Genomic DNA, 23,872 nt, shown 5'->3' with positions numbered 1-23,872 from the left:
AGTTTTACCTTTAATATATATATATATATATATATATATATATATATATATATATATATATAATTGGATTGGATTGAATTTGAGTTTTAATTAATTGGTTAAATGGGTTATAATCAATAAATGCATTTTATCTACCCAACCCATTTCTCCTTATAGGTTATCATGTATGGTAAATTTTTTCATGTGATTTAAGAAAAATAAAAAGCAATATAAAATGAAAATGTAAGATAACCATGTGTAGATAAATTTGTTGTTTGAAGCCAAGACTATTGGAACTCAATTTACTTGTTAAAACCTATATTATTTAAGATAGATGTTTATTAAAAATGATTTTCTTTAGAAAAAATTGAAATGTATTGCAAGTTTGCAATTACACCGAATCTCAATTCAAATCAATTCTAAGTGAATTACAAAAGATTTTTCCATCCCAACGCATAAAACACTGTTCCAAGCACTTGGATTTTTTAAGGTCACAACCAACTCATTAGTAAGTCGCCAAATCACTACTTCCAAGGGATCAAATACTTTTGACTTTGAGTCCATTAATTGGACCTACGTCATAAAATGGACACGAAAGACACTAAGGGCCGTTTAGTAACATTGTTTGTATTTTTTGAAAATACGTATGGGTAAAAAAGTGCGTGAAAATACGTGCAATATTTTTTAAAAACTTAAAAGTGATGCTTAAACTACCATACCAAACAGCTAAAACACTTATTTTTCAATACAAAACCCATGGTTGAAAACAAACTTTCATCAACCATTCAACAGCATATTAAAAACTTTAACAAGACTTAAAACTTTTTGATTTATCCAAGATAAGATTGTTAAGGGTTCTTATTACATTTCTTGTACCTTAGACACGCGTCTTGATGTTATTAGACAATACTTAATCTAGGCTTTTTCTAAGAATGAAGTTGGGCTTGGCACTCCGCGGAATGGGCTCTAAAGTACCATTCTACCGCTGTCAGTTTGTGAGCAAACGTTGAGTCTAAAGTCTAAGAGAAGACACTGAAAAGTGGGCTTATCCTCTATTTCTGCCGCAGAAGGAACTTTTCTCCAATTTCTGCCATAGGATTGACTTTTCTGTTGTACAATAAAACCTTCTACTGTGCAATAAAACCTTCTGTTGCGCAGTAAAGCTTTCTACTGTGTAGTAAAACCTTCTATGGTGCAATAAAACTTTCTGCACTTTTTTGCAACGTGAATGACTACTTTTCACTTTTTACTGTAGAAATACTTTTCTACTTTCTGCACATAAACAAATATAAAATCCAAAGCAAATGCCCATCAAAAAAATGTTAGTTTACATGTTAGTGTATTCTCAAATATATACCTACATATATTCATATATACACTTATACGTATTCACATATACATATATAAAATATATGGAAGAACATGAGCTACAATGTATACATGTGTGTATGGCAGAATAATGATTGGTCCGTGTCAAGAGTAAAACACGTAATAACAAAGAAATAAGAAAGTTTCAACAAAAAAGGTTTGGCTAGTACAATAGATAACACGATAAATATAATAAAAATGTACTACAGCAAAATAACTAGTACAGCAAATGAATATACCACAGTAAGACAACCAACGCAGCAAACATGATAAAGAACGTGCTACAGCAAAACAACTAAATGTAGCATATATAAGTTCTAACGAGTAAAATAAAATTTTTAATCAAAGTCAAGTATTGAATCTTCCGATAGAATAAGTAAATCAAGAAATAACCCAAACATCAACTTGAACAACCTTGTCATAGGTTTTTGCCATCAAAGTTGTGCATTTTAGAGAATAGACCTAAATGACTACTAGCTATTACTTTTGGAGGACTTCAAAGAATGGGTTTGCTAAGAGAGAGGGAAATGATAGTCTCTTGATGCATGCTCCTATTTTTGTTGTTAGGACATATGTGATTCAATGTTAAGAACATATATTAATATTTAATGTAATTGGCTAATCCGTTGACAAAATGCACTTTACTTGTAATTGGATAGATCTAGGATGTATTTAATACTTCAAAGAACAAAAGTTCAAGTTTAGTATTAAAGCCATGCAAATCTGTCCAAGAAACAAGTGAAGAAATGTTGATTCATTAAAGCTCAACAGCTGCTCAACAAATAGCTATCTATCAAGGCTCGACAAATACTATCTATCGAGGTATCTATCAAGAATTATGAAATTCAGATTTTCAGGTTTGATTTTCGGCCCATGCTTATGTATTTGTGTAGGGTTTCTTTTCTCACAACCTTAGACATGTATAAGGCTTATTTTTAAGGCCGTCACATAAGAGAATAAAAGGAGAATACATGAAAAAGGTGACCAAGGCCTTATTCTCTCTAAAAGAAACTACTACGTCTTTGCGCCTTAGGATTTTGTAACCAAGTGCTTCTTAATCTTCATTGTTGATGAAGTAAAGAATTTTGCAGCTAACATCTTTTTCAAATTGGTGAGTTAGTTACGTACTAGGAGTCGTGCATCATTGGTTAGTCATGTACTGGGGTCCGTGCAAAAGGGTGGTGTTCATATATTGAAGAGTTCAGAGGTTCTGAAGCGGTAGAAGGTTTCTATTGTAAGTTCATCTACGGGGATTATAGAGTCTAAGGACAAAGATTTTATACTAGATCTGAAACTTCTCTTTATTATAGTGGATTGATTTTCAGGAAAATTTTCCCCTAGGTTTTTTATTGTAAAACTAATTTGTTTCATTAATTTTCCTAGGTCATCATATCTTGTCTTATTTAACTTTTCATTGTGCATGATATTGATATTTGTTTGATTTAACAAGTTTTATTCATAAAAAATCTAATTAATAACTTGGATTTAAAACTTGTAATTCTAACAACCGGGGTCAAATTTTCCAACAAGTGGTATCAGAGCGGGTACACTCTGATTGGATTAATTTCCTAAGACCACCTATGGAGGTACCAAGGCAGTAAAGACTGTGAAGTTTCAAAGACTCACTAGTAGTTTTGAAGAAATAAGGATGGAGGAGGATGAGACATTTGATGAGTTCTATGCTAAATTCAAGGATATTGTGAATTCTACCTTCAACCTTAGAGAATCTATAGCAGAATCCAAAATTGTTAGGAAAATTCTTAGGTCCTTACCTGAAAAATTCCATCCCAAGATAACTGTCATTGAAGTAGTGAAGGACATTGATCAACTTTCTTTAATTGAGCTTGTAGGGAACCTTCAAACCTATGAGATGGGATTAGGCTCAATGGGGAAAGGTGGAAAGAGTAAAAATTTAGCTCTTAAGGGTATAGAGGAAGAGATTAAGGATTCTGAAGATGAAGATGAAGATGATGATGAGGATGAGGATATAACCTTCAAAACTGATAAGATTATCAAGTTTCTTTAATTTAGGAAAAATGATAAGGGCAAAACTTCTAGGAAATCTAAATCCCTAAAGAAGGGCAAGAATGAGAAACCCCTCATCCAATGCCATGAGTGCAAAGGTTCTGGTCATAAGGATAAAGTGCCCAAACTACCTTATGAAGGAAAAAACCAAGAAGTCAAAAGATAAAGGGTTGATTGCTACTTGGAGTGATATGGAGAATGATTCTTCTGATAAGTATGTGGATGAATGTGGTCACATTATGGCCTTTGCTGCCTCAACTGATAAGGTGATTGTGAAGAGTGCTAGTGACAGTGAGGATTCTTCTAATGATGAAGTACCCAAGAAGTTGACCCTTCAGGAAGCCTATGATAAGCTAAGCACTGAATTCATAAAATCTAAAAAGACTTCTAATCTTTGTAGAAAAGAGCTTAATGAGGTAAAAACTAAAAAAGCTGATCTGTTAGTCAAATTAGATGAGACTACAAGGTTAGTTGAGACTCTTGTTGTGGAGAACACCTCATTAGAAGAAAAGGTTAAGAATCTCAAAGTTGAGCTTAGTCAAGCAAGAACTCAAATAGAGAGGATGTCTAGTGCAAAACTTGATGAGGTATTGAGTGCTCAAAAACATAGTTCTAATAAGACTGGCTTAGGATATGTTGTTTCCTCCGGCCCCTCCTCTTCCATGGCTTCTAGATCAAGGACTGTCATTGTGCCCCAATTTGAGAAAGGTGGTAAAGGTATGAAATCCAAAACTGATTTGACTAATTCTAAATCCTTTGTTAGACCTCATGTTTGTCACCATTGTGGTGTTTTTAAACATATTCATCCTAATTGCTTTAAGCTATATCATTAAAAGCAAGTGTCCAAATGGTCACAGGTTTCCTCTCAAGGACCTATACCTTTATTTGGAGAGTTATTAAAAGTCTTGAACTTTTTAACTCAATTTCAGAAGAATTCTAATTCTTCTATGTCCTTTGGTAGACATACTAGGACACATGTCTTTTCATCTTCACGGCCAAAAACTTGTGCTATGTGGGTAAAAAAGGAGCCTAAGACTTTTTATTTTGTTTTGTTTTCAAAATAAAAAAAAATTTGAAAAAAAAATACAAAAACAATGTGTGTTTGTGTATATTGGTACTTGTGTACCTTGAATGGCCAATGAAACAAATTTTTCTAAACTTTGTATCTCTTGTAGCTTAGATGAGCATCTCCATGCACAATTAAGCAAGTGAGTTTTATGGCTCTTTGTTTATGACGAGTAAAGTTAAGTGATCTCTTGTACTTAACACTTGTATCACTCTTTTTGATGGAAAATACTAGAAAATCCTAAGAGAAAGACATAAATAACCATCTCACCACTGTTGCCCGCCAATCATGAAATGACATCGGTATACTTCGACATAGCAAAAGTGTAATGTCAAAAGAGCTTAACATAATTGGGAATTTTTTTTCTCTTTCCTGTATGCCCATGCATGATATGCTTAATTAAAGAAAAACATGTAAAGAAAAATTAAAGCAAAAGAATTAAAAATGCTTTAAAACATTATTGCAAGCGTGTATTCTAGGAGATGTGGGAGTTATAGGATATACCTTGAAGGTGATAGTCCTCATCAAGCAGTTATGATCATGTGTGAGTTCAATTGATTTGTTCATATCTCAAATCGTCATAACATGTATACGCTTATGCAATCTTGTGAAGTTTTTCACACACGACACGCAATATTCTTTACTACTTTTAATACATGTGCAGGTATAATGTGATTTGGTCATCACAAGGAATACTTGAATTAATTTATGCTCACTAAACTATCTTGACTTGTTTTTGAAATATAAAATTAGTTAGACTTGTTGTGTGTGTGTGTGTGTGTGTGTGTGTGTTTTTGGATCTCTGTGCTTAACATTTTTCTTTTAAAAAGATGTTTTTGAGAGCTCAAAATGTTGTGTGGATCCTTAGTTGAGTTGAATGTTTGATTGCATTCATGTTTGTGTTTTTCTCCTCTTTGAAAAATTGTTTTTAAGCAATCTCAACAGCTTCTTGACACCTCTCGACAGTTAGGCTATCTATCGAACTTTTCAGCTTCTTTTTATCGCAATCTCGATCGCCTCTTGATGGCTACTCAATCCATCGAGACAATTTTTGTCTGCTTGATAGATGCTCGATAGCTGGTCAATCCATCAAGGTTGGCTTCTACTCGATAGCTTCTCGACAGCTCTCAATCCATCGAGATCCTCTTGCATGCATTGTTTTTCACATGTTTTGCATCTTTCTTTTATCTTATCATCCATAGCATCTTGTTTCATTACATTCATACATTTATATGGATTCCTTGTGCACCCTTGATCATCTTTTTGTTTCTCGGGTGAAGCTTTCTAGCTTCTTGTGCCCTTTGTCAATCATGACAAAAAGGGGGAGAAATTATGGAGAATTTATGGTTTCTTTTTTAAGATTCTATAAGTTAGGAGGAGAAATACATGCACTTGTAAAGGGGAGTTGTGGTTCATCTTGTTAGGGGAAGTGTTTACCTCCTTGTTGTTGTAGGAGCTTCTTTTAGCTTCTTCTTCTTGTACAATGGTCTTGTGACCATGTTTACATATATTGTGCTTATCTTTTATATATATATATATGATGTACATCTTCTTCACCTACCTCTACATGTGTTGTTTCTTTTCTCTCTTTATGCACATGTTTCTTTAAATGTATGCAATCTATTATTTCTGTTTTACACTAAGATATCTTGATGAGTTTTGTTTAAAGTGTTTCAGAAATATAGGATGTCAAAGTCGACTTGCCATAAACTCTCTTCTTGCAAAGTTTTTCAAGAGTTTATGTTATGATAGATTTTATTGTATTCAACAAGTGAGTATGAGTTGAGTGATTTATGACTTCTCTCATATGTTCATTTGTTTGTTGTGGTTTTGTCACGAGTTGTCAAATGGTGAAATTGTTAGGACATATGTGATTCAATGTTAGGAACATATGTCAATATTTAATGTAATTGGCTAATCTTTTGATAAAACGCACTTTACTTGTAATTGGGTAGATCTAGGATATGTTTAATACTTCAAAGAACAAAAGTTCAAGTCTAGTATTGAAGTCATGCAAATCTGTCCAAGAAACAAGTGAAGAAGTGTTGATTCATTAAAGCTTAACAACTGCTCAATAGATAGCTATCTATCGAGGCTCGACAGATATTATTTATCGAGAATTACAAAATTCAAATTTCCAGATTTGATTTTTGGCTCATGCTTATGTATTTGTATAGGGTTTCTTTTCTCACAACTCTAGACATATATAAGACTTTATTTTAAGGCCGTCACGTAAGAGAATATAAGGAGAACACATGAAAAAGGTGACCGAGGCCTTATTCTCTCTGAAAGAAGCTACTGCGTCTTTGCGCCTTAGGGTTTTGTAATCAAGTGCTTCTTGATCTTCATTATTGATGAAGTAAAGAACTTTGTAGCCAATATCTTCTTCAAGTTGGTTAGTTAGTCACGTACTGGGAGCTGTACATCATTGGTTAGTCACGTACTGGAATCCGTGCAAAAGAGTGGCATTCATATATTGAAGAGTTCAGAGGTTCTAAAGTGGTAGAAAGTTTCTGCTGTAAGTTCATTTACGAAAATTGTAGAGTCTAAGGACAAAGATTTTGTACTAAATTTGAAACTTTTATTTATTATAGTGGATTACTTTTCGGGAAGGTTTCCCCCTAGGTTTTTTATTGTGAAACTAGTTTGTTTCATTACTTATTTAATTTTTCATTGTGCATGATATTGACATAATATTGATGTTTGTTTGATTTAACAAGGTTTATTCATAATAATCTAATTAATAATTTGGATTAAAAACTTGTTAATTCTAACAACCGGGGTCTAAGTTTCCCAACATTTGTCATGTTCTATCTCTTCTTTTTAACACTTTCTTTCTTTCTTTCTTTCTTTCTCTATGTTCTTTTTATTCTTAATTTCTGACTACTATCTTGTTATGGGTTGTTTTCTCCCTTAGGTCTTTTCCCTTTTGGATCCCCCTCTCCCTAGGTGCCTCCCCCTTCTAAGTGTCTCCCTATCTAAGTGCCTCTCTTAGGTGCTTACTACTCTCTTACCATGGGTTCCTCCTTTTCATCCATGGCTACCTCTTCCTTTTATAGTGAACTGATTCAATGAGATTTCCTCATTTTACCCCTAAGGCTTCACCAACTATTTTTGGCTTGTTATGAGTATTCCTTCAGGACTACCCACCAACCCATTGGTTGCTTGGCCACGACCTTTGCTTAAAATACATTTGCGGCGCCACTACTCATTCGTGACAAAATTTCATATTGTTTGTTCGTGTTGTATACCTCTACCTCTAGGTTCAAATGGATAAGGATTAGGCTACCTCACCACCTACCTCTATGGCAAGAATCAGATGGTCTCAACCATCTACTACCTCTTTTAAGTAAGATACCATCTCAACAGGGTATATTCCCAAAAGAAATCACGGCTGGAAACCAAATATAAACCCATTTTCCCCCCACCACCAAACCACACCCTCTGAATCCCCTTAATCGTGGGCCCACCTCCCTTATATTGGTTGGGTACAACTTGGTGGTGCTCCTGTTGGAAAAATATAGTTTATATCGCATACAAAACATACACAATGGAAAATTAACGGATCTACTTTATTCGCAATTGTTAACATGTACTATGTAAATTTCAAAATTCAAGAACAATAGAGCGTACCTTAGTGCGGTAAAATTTAAAATCAAAGATTAGAAGTATTTAAGAACACTTTTAATCTTCACTCCAATTTCACTTAAGCCAAAAAAGTGTGGTCTCTCAATTAGTTTATATGTATGTGTTCAAGGGAGAATAAGAGAGTGGCTTACACTCACATACATACCATTTCATACATTCATAAAACCTTATATCAAATTTTGTATGTTTCTCTCCTTATATATGACTGATTATCTAATTGGACTAGCCTTTTGGGCCATTCCGATTGGGCTTTAGTATGTGGCTTGGAATGGAACCAAAAGGGAACAAATAAGACTCTAACTCCAATGGGCCTTGGGTTTATCTGTCAACTCTTGACAAGTCCAAAGTTACCATTAATTATATTTAATACCACTACATAAATATAATTGCACTCTAGGCCTTATTAACAAATTATATCTCAAGACTTTATTATACATGCAACCACTTAATTAAAATATTCATAATAATACAAAGTCATGAATGTTTGACTACCACTTTGAAGATTAATACATCTTAATTCTTGAGTGCTCAATTTAATTCTTTAAGTTATTCATCATATATTTATGAAATTTAGTTTCATAAACATATACTTTAGTAACTTCTTACTAAAGTGGTTAGATCTAACACTCTGAATAATCAAACTCATTAAACTTATTTCAATGAGATATTTTATATCTCCGACAAGAGATTATAAATTCCACCTTAAGAATATATGTTCCTTCAACATTAAATGTGGCTGCCCAACATACTGAGGTTTTGATCGTGTTTTTAGATCTCACTCTTGATATATCAAAGCAACCTACACTTCATGATCAAATTCATTCTTCTCTCAGGATTAAGAGTTGATGTAAATAGAAGTCGTGAGATTTATTATTCATTTGACAATCGTTAAGAAAAGCTGTCAAGAAGCTGTTGAGATTGCGTTAAGACAAACCCAAGAAATCTCGATGGATCAAAGATCTGTCGAGATGCAATCGAGACAGAAGAGAGAAAGCTCGATAGAAGAGTTAGCTGTCGAAATCTGTCGAGGAAGCTATTGAGCTTGAAGAAAGGGAGTTTTTCAAGGAGGAAAAACACATAAAATTGAATGCAACAAGCAAGCAACCCAGACAAAGATCCAATCAACATATTAAGCTCTCAAAACATCTCTCACCAAGAAAAATTCAAAGCATTTATGATCCAAAACACACACACACAAACTAAACAAGTCTAACCAATTTTATATTTCAAAAACAAGTTAAGACAGTTTAGTGAGTATACATTAACACATGTATCCTTTGTGATGACCAAATCACATTGTACTTGCACATGTATCAAAAATAGCAAAGAATTTGCGTGTTGTGTGTGAAACATAGCAAGGGTGCATAAGTGTCTCATATTATGACGATTTGAGATATGAGAAAATTAAATACACTCACACACAATCATAACTGCTTGATAGGGACTATTACCTTCGAGGTACATCCTATAACTCCCACATCTCCTAGAAACACGCTTGCAACCATATATAAAAGTATTTGATTCTTTTTGCTTTTATATTTCTTTGCATATTTTTCTTTTTGAACATATCATGCATGGACATATGTAGAGAGAAAAGAAATACCCAATTATGTAAGTCAAAACCATCACAATTTTACTATGCCGAAGCATACAAATGTTATTACATGATTGGCGGGCTTTAGTGGTGAGATGGTTATTTATGTCTTTCTCTTAAGATTTTTTTATTCATTCTCGTCAAAAAGAGTGATATGAGTGTTAAATATAAGAGATAACTTAATCGTACTCATTAAAAACACGAGCCACAAAGCTCATCTGCTTAGTTGTGCATTGAGATGCTCATAGAAGTTACAAAAGATACAAAGTTTAGAAAATTTTATTTCAATGGCCATTTAAGGTACACAAGTACCAATATACATAAAACACACACTGTTTTTGTAATTTTTTTTTTATGAAAAACAAAATAAAGCAAAACTGGAAAAAAAAAAAAAAAAAAACAAACAAACAAACAAACAAACAAAAACATGTTAAACAAAGCAAAGCATAAAACTAGACTAACTCAAAAAAAAAAAAAAACAAGAAAGAAAAAACACACAAGTAATGCATAACCATGAGGGGGAGAGAGAAAAAGCGACTAAATCACTTTGAGCCTTTTTCCTTCCAAACCTTAGTTTTGGAAAAAGAACATTTCCTTTGTGTCAACCCTTGAACCGGAGGTGAGGAGGAAGAATTAAAACCGTTTAAGTTCGAAAGAAACAAGAGGGCCTTGAGAAGATCTCCAAGAGGAGCAAAAGAGAATGGAAATTGATTCTGGTTTCCAAATGAGAGCATACTATTGCTTTGTTGAGTGACTAACCACTTGTAGCAATTTGGACGAAAATGCCTTAAAGCTCCACAGTGATGACAGAGATGTGACTTCTTCGGTTGAGACTTTTTGTTATTAACCTTCTTAGTCCTAGGGTTTCTAGTCTCTTTCTTTTCAAGTTTAGGGGTTGCTCTTAGAATAGATTTCCATTGTCTACGTTCTCATTAGCTATTTCAGTTTTACATTCATCATTCTCAGAATTAACATTATTAGCAAGTGAGATAAAAATAGTAGTACTAGAGGAGGCAATATTGGGAGAAGAGAAATCATACCTCAAGTAGGTTCTATCAGAAGCAGATTTCTGAGAGCTTAGCATCTCATCGAGCTTTGCACTGAAAGTCCTTTAAAATCGAGCTCTAACCTAAAACAGTTCTGCTTCAACCTTCTTTGTCTTTTCAACAAGGAAATTGTTCTTGAACCGCAAAGCTTCAATAGTTTGATTTACTTCATCAACCTTTGTAGAGAGCTCCTCTCGATCTAGCTCTGCATCACTCAGCTACTTGGTGACTAACCTATAAAGTTTCTCATGCTTTTTGGAAACCTTGTACAAACTTAGCATAGGCTGTATGGATACCATCTTGTTCATTCATTTTCTCGAACTTAGACTCCACCAAGTCCTCTTCTTCATCTACCTCTTCAAAAATCCCCTCATTAGGATTCACTGTGACAGTGAAGGCATTCAAGATTCACTTGTCATCATTGTCATCTAACTCATCCTCAAGCTTGGTGTCACTAAAGGTAACAGCAAGAGCCTTGCTTTTCCCAATTGTCTTGAGATATGCTAGACATTCTTGTTTCATGTGTCCAAAACCTTGACATCCGAAGCACTTTGGTCTAGAGGGAAAAATGTACTGACCACCATCCTTAGTATCCTTCTTTCCTCTATCTTGGCTCTTGAATTGTGAGGAACTGGATTGATTTTGGTCCTTGTCGAATCCTTTCGCATTGGCATTCTTCATAAACTTCTTGAATTGTTGAGTAATGTAGGATTTCATCTTGGAATCTTCATCATCAGAAGACTCATCGGTCTCATTGATTTTGGCCTTCAGTGTTATGCTCTTGCCTTTGCTTGCTTTCCCGATTCTAGTTAAACCTAATTCATAGGTTTGCAAGTTGCTGACTAGCTCCATCAAAGGAATTTTGTCCATGTCCTTTGATTCTTTATTGGCAATTATCTTGACATGGAAGCTCTCAGACAGAGATTTGAGTACCTTTCTCACAACCTTGGATTCGAGAATAGTTTTCCCAAGATTAAAAGCAGAGTTAACTATGTCCTTTAGCTTGGCATAGAACTCGTCAAACGACTCATCCTCGTCCATCTTAATCTCTTCAAAGTTCGTAGTAATCCTTTAAAGCTTTGAATCCTTGACAGCCTTAGTCCCTTTGTAGGTTGTTTAGAGGATGGCTCATGCTTCCTTAGCAGTTTCAGTAGAGGATATTTTCTTGAACTCCTCATTAGTAACTGAGTAAAATAAAGCATTCAATGCTCTACTGTTGAAGTTCGCCACTTTGATCTTGGTATCATCTTAATCAGTCGACGCTTCCTTTGGCTTAGTCTAGCCAATCTCCACAACTTGCCACACCTTCTCATCTAAAGACTGCAAGAAAACTCTCATGCGTACTTTCTAGTATGCATAGTTAGTGCCATCAAATAAATGAGGTATAATTAGAGATTTTCCTTTATCCATGACAAACAGAGGTCAATGGATCACACAGCAAAGATTAACCCTAATCAGAGTGTACCCGCTTTGATACCACTTGATAGGCTAATAATATATTGACCCTTTTGGTAAATTAATCAATTAATTAGATTCAATTACATGCAATAAGTGTGGTAGCACAAACAAATCACCAACTAATGTTAAATGTAGCGAAAATAAATTTGACAAGGTGATTTGTTTACGAATGGGGAAAACCACCGAGGTAAAACTCCACCGGATGAATTTAAGGTCACCACTCCCGAGAATCCACTATTATTAAAACAAGAGATTACAAGTAAAAGGAATCCTAGTACCTAATACCAACCTACAGTTGAACCCTTATCTCAATACCTAATTGGACTTACAATGTAGGGACAATCTCTCCTTTCAATGCACGACTCCGAGTACGTGACTAACTAATTGATGCACGGATTTAAGTACGTGACTAACACACTAACTTGAGGAAGATGTTGGCAGTGAAATTCTTTAGTTCATCTAACGATGAAGATCAAGAAGCTCATTGGTTACAAAACCTTTGGCGCAAAGACGCAATAGTTTTTACAAAGAAGATGATGAACTAGGGCAAATTGTCTCCAGTCACAGTATTTGTGTTACAATGATTGCAACAACCTTTGCATCAAGTGTGAAGGTCCTTAAAATAATCCTTATATATGTCTAGGGTTGTGAAAAAAGAAACCCTATACAAATACACTTGGATGTGCATGAAATCAGATTTGAAAATCTGAATTTCGTAGTTCTTGACAGATACAGCTTCTATTGAGCTGCTGTCGAGCTTCAGTATTAAACATCATTGATAGATGTGATCTATTGAGCTTTAATGAAAAACACTTCTTCACTTGTTTTTTGAACAAACTTGCATGGTTTCAATACTAATCTTGAACTCTTGTTCCTTGAAGTTCTAAACTCATCATAAATCTACCCAATTACAAGTAAAGTGCATTTTGTCAAATGATTAGTCAATTTATATAACATATGTCTCTAACAATATCCACATATGTCATAACAATGGCCATAACAATATAGTCTGATGTTTGAGAAGGGCTCGCTGATAATACAAACTTGTCGAAAATTTTAGCAAACAAGAATGGATCATGTTCACTAAATCAAAGGTCTCCATATAAGAGAGTTTTCATGTCCGGAAGCTCTTTTTGAATCTACAAAAAGGGATGCAGAAGTTTAATCTTGAGGTTTTTTTCAATGGTAATAAGTCATCCTTGTGATGAAAAGCACTTCTTCCCATTAGCTTGTGGTAAAGAGACTTGGCAAGTCATGCATTTGTAGCAGTGTTACTGATACCGTACCGTACCGGCCGGTACATATCGTACCAGCCAGTGCACCAGTACAGGTACACTCCTATTTGGTACCAAAAAAAATTCCAACCATACCGGACCGAAACACAAAATGCTGTGTTTTTTTTTTTTTTTTTTGGTAATTGTGGCAGTTTTTGTCTCTAAAATAATCAATAATGAAAGTATTTTGTAGATAATTTCATTATTTCACCTAACCTTTGATCTCTCCAATTCTTTTACTTAATTTGGATTTGGTGTTTGAATTAAGAGTTCAATTTTCTTCTTTTTTAACTGTTTACCTACATTAATTTTAATCTCCATTTGATCTTTAGTTTGCTATATCAATTAGTATACAATAGTTGAAATGAAATGTATTTATGAGACTAAAAGTTGGAGAGTTTGTGTGTGTATGTGTGTGTAAATAGAGATTTTGTGTGTATATATGTTAAATATATATAAAATAACTGTAAACCCAAAACAGTACACCGGTGTTAACCGGTATCCGAAATATATCGTACCGGTGACTTTCTTGATTTGTAGAGGCTGAAGAAGCCCCCAAAGTCGCTGCCTTCTTTTTCTGCAAGCATAAGATATGGAATCTGTGATGCCCATTTGCGTGTAATAGGTTGTCTAAATGCAAATCGCCATGATTTACACACTCCAGCGAAAGAAATAAAATCCTCGTACGAAGCTATGCTTCTAGCAATGAGAACAAAAAGGTCATGATAAAGCCCAGACCAATCAGCCATATTAATTGCTTGACAAATTGTAGCAGACTCACTAGGTTTTACACAGTTTGAGAGACTATTAATTGTATTGTAATTGTAAATTGAATTTATATAGCAGGAAGCAAATAGAGCTTTCAAAGGAGTAGGAGTCCGTGCGGACTGGGGATTCGGAAATATTAAGGTTGCTGATGGCACGTAGGATATTTTCTTACGCAACGTTTCTTATTCTTTGCCACCGTTACAATTCGCCACAAGGTACAAGCCTACAATTGGTCCAAGACTCCAAGTAATGGGTCAAATTGCTTTCGAGGCATTCCTATGAGTTATTATACATACTATTTGGTTTGGGTTTTGCATCGCAAAGCAAGCCCCTTAAAGACCCTTTATAGGCTCGCTTTAATTTGAAACTTCTCTAATTGGGCTCCCCATGGCTGGACCAAAATAAATAGATCTTATTAGGGGAAGGCTGATCGGAAAATAATTACTATTATCATTATCTTTAAATTTAATCTTCCATTAGCATCAGTTGACTGCTTTGTTTTGGTTTTGTATCAGAGGCCAGAGCACCGACACTAGTTCAACGGTGAAAAGGTTTTTTTTAAACGCTGCTGGAGATCTGGAGATCAGCAAGAAATTTGTCCTAACTTTAACTTTGAGTTGGCATTCGTGTCAGGTATGTGTGCTTTGGTTACAGGGGCCAACAAAGGCATTGGGCTGGAGGTCTGTCGTCAGTTAGCATCTGCTGGAAATGTGGTCATATTAACTACTAGAGTCCAGAGATGAGAAGAGAGGCGTAGAAGCTGTGGAAAATCTCAAAGCTTCTGGGTTGTCTCATGTGGGTTTTCATCAAACTTAATGTGAAAGAACAGGCCAGCATAGCTTCCTGTGCAAAATTTATTAAAGCCCATTTCGGAAAACTTGATATTCTTGTTAGTCACATTTCGGAAAACTTGATTTACATATATTGCGTTCTCTCTTTCACTCATTTTCTCACTATCAAATTACATGTTTCTATATAGTAATAGTTTTATTATATATATACTATAATTTATGGTTTTTAGCATTTACCTGTCGAGAGGTCGTCCAAGTGACTCCATGTCAGACGACACACACTATAACCCAAAAGACCTAAGCTCTATAGGTATATGTTCAATTATGTTATATTAACTATTCATTCTTCTCATTTTTATTTAATGTAGGTAATAAAACACATTAAGGTATTCATCCTTGATTTGCAATACATAAAAGTACTGGAAACATGTAACCTATCATTGTTTCATCTCGCTATCCCAGTTCATCAACAATGAGAGGGCTAAAGCAGTGCTAGAGAATGTTAATGATCTAACGGAAGAGAAAATAGACGAGATTTTGCAATGGTTTTTAAGGGATTTCAATGATCAAAATTTGGAGGCCAATGGATGGCCGAAAACTGTATCAGCCTATAAGGTATCCAGAGCTGCTGTAAATGCCTATACAAAACTCATTGCAAAAAGGTTCCCTCAATACCATATAAATTCTATCCATCCAGAAGGGTCAAAACAGAGATGACATGTGACATTGTAAAATTGACTCCTCGTGAAGGTGCAAGGTATCTAGCTTTTGATGTAAGACAGCCCAGAAGTATCAATCTTGGATTGATTACATAACCTTGGTATCCTTTGAAAGAAGCTGTAACTTTGGAATAACATTAATGACTAAATTTAAAAATAAAAAATGTGTCTTTTGAGTTAAAGCTAGTGGGCTAACTTTTTAGTGTTTATTCTATTTATGTTAGAGGACATGAAAGAAACTACTTATCACACAGTCACACACACAGAGAGAGAGAGAGAGAGATTATATTGCATACTCAAATTTCAGATGGTTACATAAATTATACATTTTGTTTACATAACATCAGAAGCTAACATTTGAACACAATTGCATTCATTGCTTCTGGTGAAACGACCTACCAAACTTCCAACCCATTGCATGAGACAATAAGTTTACCTTAACGCTTCGTTTCAAGTAAAATAACTACAAGAAAAATCTAGTCAAATAGTGAATGGGTTGAGCTCCACGGCCATTGTGTTTTTCCGCTTCAAATGAATGTTCCTGAATATAAATGGGTCCTCTTTAAACTTTAGAATGGCCCCTGGTAGCATTGCGTCTTGCACAGCATCCCACAAAGTATATCATTGCCTGCATTGCACAAAAGAATGAAATATAGACATCAAGGAATGAAGTACTGACTAAAAGGACAATATGGAAAGATACTTTCATGATCGGAACAAATTGGTTAGAGGAAGTCTCACCAAGAGAAGAAATAAAATAACATTGAAGATTGCTACCACTCTCCACTCAATTTTCATGTATTGTGCAACACCAGCCCTGGAAACATGATCAAGGAAAAGCAAATGTAGAAACATTTAAACAGGAAAGAAACATAGGAAAAGACCATGAGGAACTCATGATGCTTACTTGCAGGAATCACAATTATAGCACTTGATGGCCCGCGAATTTTTATAAAGTTTGCAGTCTTTGTTGGAACTAATTGGATGAAAGCTCAAGTCATAGTATGAAGCATTGACAGCAGGATAACCACATCTATTATTAAGTTGAATTCAAACAAATAATAATGTCAGTAACATCATCACTATTCTGAATTATTGTCTGAATATATGTCAAATGCACAATTTAAACTGTAATCACACACACACACACACACACACACACACACACACACACACACACACATATATATATGTAAAGTACTGTTGGAATGTTACATTTTTACATGAAGAGGATCATTTATTTTCTACACATAAACAAATGACAACACAGACAAATTGAACATGGAGAGTGACTATTAAAATGTACATAGTAGAGGAATCATCTTCATTTGAAAAAGAGGAAACAAAAAACCATTTACAAGGGGAGGATGAAATTTTGACAAAGAACAGTCAGACAGTTACTCAGATGGTGGTCGACAGCATCCAGCCTCAATGGGGCTCAGTTTTGCCAATTTATATTGTTTAAGAGTCTGCAATCAACAAGTAAAAAAATGTAAAACCAAATGGAAGGAATGTCACTGGAGACAGATGAGCATATTTAATACAAAAATTCAAAAGTGAAACCTTATAGCTTTTTGATAGGTCATTGCAGTCTTCAGATTTGACAAGACAGTTCTTCAAGTGCTCCCAGTTATGGGTATTGTTTAGCTAAACAAAAAGTCCAACATCAAGCATAAATACATAACAAAGTTCACACTACTATTTTTCACATTGCATTCTTCTTCTTTCTAAATTTGCTTAAAACTATTATTCACATTGCTTATGACCAAAGATTCTCACCTGTTTTAGAAACCATGAATGGTAGTCTTGAAGTTGATACTCTTTGTACCTAACCATAGACAAGATGAGATTAATTGCAGATGTCAAACCAACCCTAGTTGACCCATGAAAAAGAGAATCAAAACAAAAAAGAAGTAATGAATGTTTTATCATTTGCAAAGGAATGTTTTATCATTTGCAAAGGAATTTCTGCAATAATAGCATAATAGCATTTTACTACCACAAAATCAAACTGAGGGAAAAATAACGTTTTTATCAGTGAATTACATGTATTCTCACCTCAAACCAGGAGTGCTATGACCTGTTCCATTATTTGTTACAATAAACCTACAAGTACAGGCAAAGAGAAAGATAAAATTTAAACAAGCACTAATTGAAGTGAGTTTGTTACTTGTTTAGAATACTTCTAACAATACTTATGGAGAAGGAAAAACGAAGATTAAACCAATAACCAAGAGAATATAGGTCATTTTATGTTACTTATCAAAAAATAACCATATAATGTTACTTATCAAAAATTAAGTCATATAATGTCATTGTTTGGACTCAAAGTCCTGCTTTTCTCATAGCATTCACCTTAAAATATTTGAATATCAATATCGTTAATATCAAATGAAGAAAGACCATAATAGATCCAAAAGACGTACTACATTTCTCCGGCCTAAAACAAATGGTCCAAAAAAATTAGATCAGAAGCAAAAATAGGAGTCACCCTAACCAGATAAATTTAATGCTTTTGTGTAACACCACTGCCTTCTCAATCCCAGAACTTAGGGATCAGCTATGTATCCTCGATAGACTAATTGGTATCGACCACAAGTATTCTTTTCTGCAGATCGGTCCTATTTTAAAGCAAACTTTTGTTACATCTTAGCATGCCCTTCATACTAAAACTACTGTTATTCCAAATAAGCATTCCTTAAGTCAAAACATAACAAATTGGAATTTTTATTTACTAAAAAACAATGTAAAAGTGAAGAAAATGATAACAGCAGCTCCAGATTATTAAGAAAGATCACATCTACGTATTTAATCAACATTATCTTCAAAGAAATCACTTCCACAGAAGTTGCATAAAGACATCAAACAGATTAATACCACAACTTGAATCCCTGCAACAGCTGGCAATTAAGGAAAGGCAATGCATTCCAATGAAAACCAGAAAACTCATAGGAACACAATTTTACACAACATAGAGGCTTCCAGTAGCATATGACGCTTCCTATCAACCATGCTTCCAGTCAATTTCATCAATGATTTCTTTTTTGGTAATCACATAAGTAACTTCCAATTATTCCTACTAAAAAGAAAATTAGAGAGATGGTTCAGCACCACTCTCCTTTGGCATACTAATATATATTAGTACTCCTGAATACTGTTCACCATATGTTACTAAGAGGTTTACCAGGTATAAAGAAATTCCTTTAAATAACTTTCTAAATTTCTATAATCTAATCTTTTATTTTAGTATATATTTTTTATATTGATAATTTTATATTAATAAAAAATTATTAATAAGAATAAACAATCAAAACAAATATATAAATAAGTATAAGGGTCTCTGCAATAGATACTACAGAACTAACTCCATATACTCCTCAACATATAACATTCGGTGTCAATAACCATTTCTTTATTCAAATCAAAAGAATCTGGAAGGGGATATCTGGTGCCTGTGTATTGTCCTGTTTGTCATAAAATTAGACACACAATATTATTCCACTTTTCCTCTCAACTCAAAACCACATCTTTCACCATGTTTTGAGGTTGCCATGTTATGTTCTGAAGCCATATAACTGATTCAACAAACATCCTTTTTTTTTAAGAGTTAATAATTTTTTTATAATGCACCAAAGGTCAAGCTCCCATATATGTGGCAAAATATTCAATGACTCAAGCCCTTAAAGAGCTAGAAAGAAGATAGTATCAATGCTTGCTAAAAAGAGAAACCATGAAAGAAAGTAGTGGAAAGATCCACTTCCAAAGGGATATAGGTGCTTCTGAGAAAGGTGGTCTTAATGTAATGTAATGTAATGGTTGTTCAACCCTTTAAAAGCTTTAGAAATCCAAATTCCACCTCAAGCATAATAGCATAAATTTTCAAGGCAATCTTGTATCATTGTCACCAAACTCCCATACCCACTCCCTAATAATTTCGCTGACAGATTTTGAAAGCACACAAATAACATCAAAAAGAGCAAAAACTAAATCCCCAAGCACTTTAGCACTCAAACAATGTCACAAGAGATTATCCACTCATTCTCCATTCTTTTTTAGACATATAACAGTAACACCAATTAAATCGATATTTTTTTTTCTTTTGAATACTCCCTAGTGAGAATTTTCACATGAATAGATCTCTTAAAAAAATGCCACCTTAGTAGGCATATGGGCATTTTATATTTAATCTGAAACATTAAAATAGAAATTTATAAGTTAGTAACAAAAATTATTTAGAATCATAACATGCTTAACTTCATAGCATTTGCAGAAAAGCTTAGAAATTTCAATGAAAAAATTCCAGGGCAAAAAATTATCTAAATCCTATTGTAAGCTTCAGTTTAGATGACAAATCAATTTCACATTCTTCATCACATATACTTACGCCAATACTGTGAATACCAGGATTCCCACCAAAATGAAGCATAACATGATCAAATACTGCAAGTGAAATGTCAAGGAGCACCCAAAAGAGAGGCAACAATATAGATATCACAATTATATTCAATTATGGAAAGGATACAATCCACAAGAGAATGGAGCTGTTTTTGAGTGCGCCCAAGAATCCGATTATAGATCTAAAGGTCAAAGGAAAAAAAAAAAAACTTATAAGTGAAGTTTAGGGAATAAAAGGGGAAGGGAAAAGATTAGCAGTAAAATAAGGCATCAATATCGGCTAAAACGGAAAGTAAAACTTACATTACAAAGATAAAGGCACCAAGGCCTAAAACTGGAAGCGCAAGGGACCTTCGACAGCCATCGTGATGAGTGCTCATCCATACTCCAAAAATTATGACAGCTACAGCTAAAAGCTGCACAGTGAGCGTAAGAAGCATAAACCCTTTATTGAGAAGACTAAAGGCACAAGATTTACTTCTTTGCTTCCATTTTACATGTTTTTCATTTCAATTACACATCAACTAGCTAGAGTTGCCCACATATTTTTTGACAACTCACATTACCAAATCACAACAGGTAACGAACTAACAACCACTACATTATAATGCAAAAACCATCTAGAAGGACTTGCGAAATCAACTACAAAACCAATGCCGGGGTAAATTGAACAACAAGAGCCCAAATCTATAGTAAATAACAGATAAAAATCAAATGTCCCAAATGAAACAAACCCATACATGAGCTGATTAACAAGTAACAACACTACAAGAGAAAACCAAGAATTGGAGCACATAAAAAGAAAGAAACTTCTTTTTTCCAAAATGTACAAAATGAATCAAAACTGAAATATAAAGAACAAGAAGGTGACATGAAACAGCACGAAGCATACCATGGTGAGAAAGTTGATCCATCTGATTACAAAGGTGCTTGTTCCTAAACCCATTTCCCTTTTTGTCTCTAACCTTCCAATCTTCTCTTCCCCACAAAGCAACAAAGAAGAGAGAGAGAAGGCAGAAATTCTGGGTGTTTACAAATAAAGAAAGAGTCTTGCTTCTGAGCTGAACTCTTGAGAAGAAGTGGCACTAGTACTTGAAGAAAAGAAAAGGGCAAGTAGGATAAGCTGAAGGGGTTTTCTTGTCTGGGGACAATGTTATATTAGGAAGGGCACTTTCGTCAATACATGAAAGACATGCACATGGTTCATGTTCCTCGTAGATTGCTACCATACACGACACGACACCGTTTAACAGAAATCTAACTTCGAAGTCAAAGGTAGACGTTAAAAACGTTGACGGTTGGAAAAAGAAAGAGACTTTTGTTCCCCGTAGGGCAAGGGTGTAGTAGTGTATGTGCTATGTAGTGTATCTATGTCGTTTTCGATTGTCTTCTTTTTTTCTTTTCTTTTTTATGAGTCACACAACAAATACGTTCTCTCTCACTTTTTTGAGAAAATAAATAAAGGCAACATATACATTAGATAACATATAGGAATATTTTGGTGATATTATCAAATAATAATGAATAAGGCTACGCAAATTATTATGAATTTAGCATGTTAAATAAAATGCCACTCAATGACATACTCTGAAGTCTAAATACCATGTCAAACAATGAACTTACAATTCTTAATAATCAAAATATGTATACTTTGTTTTGTAAAAGAGAGAACAATTAATTAGCAAAACTTGTTATATTAAATTACTTAGTAATTTGGGGTTCAATTGATAACTAAATATATATATAATAATTTTACTGATTAAATTATTAGTAATAACTACTGCGTCATAGTTTAATTCATTATCATACACTCATATCAAATTGGATGAAGTGCTGGAGTTGAGTAATATTTGTAATGGCAAAACATAGTTATAGGTAATTAGTTGTAGTACAAGTTACCAAATGAAATTCAAAAAAAAAAAAAATCAAACATATGGTTATATTGACCAATAAAACCAAAAAAGTATTATCATTTTTAATGAAAATTAAATTCAATGTAATGTAGTTATGTGTTTAAATTTGATTGAAAAATGTAAAAAATCTAAGGAAATTATTAAGGATTTGGTTTTTTTTTTGGTGAAAGACGGGATTAATAACATTAAACAGCAAGTCTAATACAAAAAAGCTCAGCTTTGTCAAAAGCTAGCACATTATCCACCACAGGCGGTGGTTTATAAAAAATTTGGAAGTCAGTAACAAGATTTGCTCCCATCTTTGCCATCCTGTCTGTACTTCTATTTGCCTCTCGAAAGATGTGGGTTATAGACCAATTAGGCATTGATCTGATCAGGGTGTTGCAGTCATTAAGGAGAGGTTCAAGCATAAGATTAACAGTGGAGGGGTTAGAAAGTAAATGCACAATAAGTTCAACATCCAATTCAATGTTAACGTTTAGGAGGTTTAATTGCTTAGCTAAGGATAGGCCATCCTTGAGGGCCCAGAGCTCCGCTATGGCACTGGACACAGCGCCAAGCTTTCTAGCAAAGCCAATAATCCAATTTCCATTACTACATCACAGCACCCCACCCCTACCAGCCTTCTTGGGTTCCCCAAACACAACTCAGTCGGTATTCAGTTTCACCCAACTAGGATTAGGCTTAGTCCATTTAACTTGGATCTGGGTTCTGGGAGGTTTGATGGTATTTCCAGGGACAATAGCATAGTACTCAGCCCCTTTTTTGATGCATTGCACGTGGATAGAATCATTAATCCTTCCAGTTCTGAAGATAAAATTGTTCCGGTAAAGCCAAATCTACCAGGCAGCTTGGGGAAAGATAAAATTCCAGAGAATCTAAGGCTGAATGGAGGCATTTGATGATCCACAATTCTTCTTCAGCCATTCAGCAAGGGGGGGGGGGTCAAAAAACTCCTAATTTGCATCATTAATGCCCAACTTCCTCCAAACGTTCCTCGCAACAAAATAGTCACGCAAAACATGAATAATGGTTTCAATGTATCTACCACAAAGCTCACAAGTATTATCAAGATTAAAACCCCATAAACCCAGGACTTCCTTTGTAGGGATGTTGCCATGGTAACATTGCCACAGAAAAAATTTAATTCGAGGTGTGGTTTTTGTATTCCAGACCCATAGCTTAGGAGTAGCCAAGTTCAAAGGGTTTAAATCTTTTGCAAGCATGTAAGCTGAGTGAAGGGAGAAGTACCATCCTTCGAGTAAGCCCAGATAGCATATCCTTACGGGCAGTATTTGAAGCAAGAGGTATGCCTCTCATTTCTTGTGATATCCAGTCTAGAAGAACAAAAGACATATTTCTACCATCCGAGAGGAATTCCTTAACAAATAAGCGCCCCTCCCCTTTTACCAGGGGTCCTTGGATTTGGTTCCTAAGTGGCCCCAAGGCAAGCCAAAAATCATCCCAAGCATTCATCATTTCACCATTGGAAATAGACCATTTCAGCCCTTTATTAAAGATCACACCCCCTTCCTTACAAGCCCTCCAGGTGCGAGATGCAGGGTACTTTCTACCCCTTTCACTCAATCTGGCAGGAGTCAAGTGTTTTCCACTAAGCATTTAGGCCTAGGCAGCATCGGAGCTCGAAGCAACTCTCCAACACAATTTAGCCAGTATGGCTTAGTTTCTAGCTTTTGCTTGGAATATGCCGAGACCCTCAAGACAAGTAGGATTGGTCACTTTCTCCCAACCCACGAGATGAAGTCTTCTTTTTCCTCATTCGAGCCCTATAGAAAGTCTCTAGAAAGCTTGTCTATTCTCTCACAGA

The 23,872-nt window shown here is 34.6% G+C and overlaps 2 protein-coding genes across 2 annotated transcripts; one reads left to right on the top strand and one right to left on the bottom strand.

Moving 5' to 3' along the window:
- The first annotated feature begins 12,353 nt into the window (after positions 1 to 12,353).
- On the top strand, positions 12,354 to 15,734 carry LOC142612106 ((+)-neomenthol dehydrogenase-like). Its single transcript, XM_075784230.1, has 4 exons — positions 12,354 to 12,371; positions 14,305 to 14,381; positions 14,742 to 14,859; positions 15,480 to 15,734. The coding sequence occupies exons 1-4, from the start codon at positions 12,354 to 12,356 to the stop codon at positions 15,732 to 15,734; spliced, it is 468 nt and encodes a 155-aa protein (XP_075640345.1).
- A 267-nt stretch (positions 15,735 to 16,001) lies between these two features.
- On the bottom strand, positions 16,002 to 21,256 carry LOC142611886 (tetraspanin-10). Its single transcript, XM_075784039.1, has 11 exons — positions 21,024 to 21,256; positions 20,435 to 20,547; positions 20,259 to 20,313; positions 20,121 to 20,176; positions 17,795 to 17,842; positions 17,516 to 17,564; positions 17,300 to 17,383; positions 17,138 to 17,205; positions 16,644 to 16,769; positions 16,478 to 16,553; positions 16,002 to 16,364 (listed from the first exon to the last, which is right to left on the bottom strand). Exons 1-11 carry the CDS (start codon positions 21,075 to 21,077, stop codon positions 16,299 to 16,301), a joined length of 795 nt encoding a protein of 264 aa, XP_075640154.1. The 5' UTR covers positions 21,078 to 21,256; the 3' UTR covers positions 16,002 to 16,298.
- Positions 21,257 to 23,872: the final 2,616 nt, after the last annotated feature.

This window comes from Castanea sativa, chromosome 10, assembly GCF_040712315.1.
Source record: "Castanea sativa cultivar Marrone di Chiusa Pesio chromosome 10, ASM4071231v1".
In the NCBI taxonomy this organism is placed as follows: Eukaryota; Viridiplantae; Streptophyta; class Magnoliopsida; order Fagales; family Fagaceae; genus Castanea; species Castanea sativa.
This window is presented reverse-complemented; position numbering and strand designations above follow the sequence as displayed.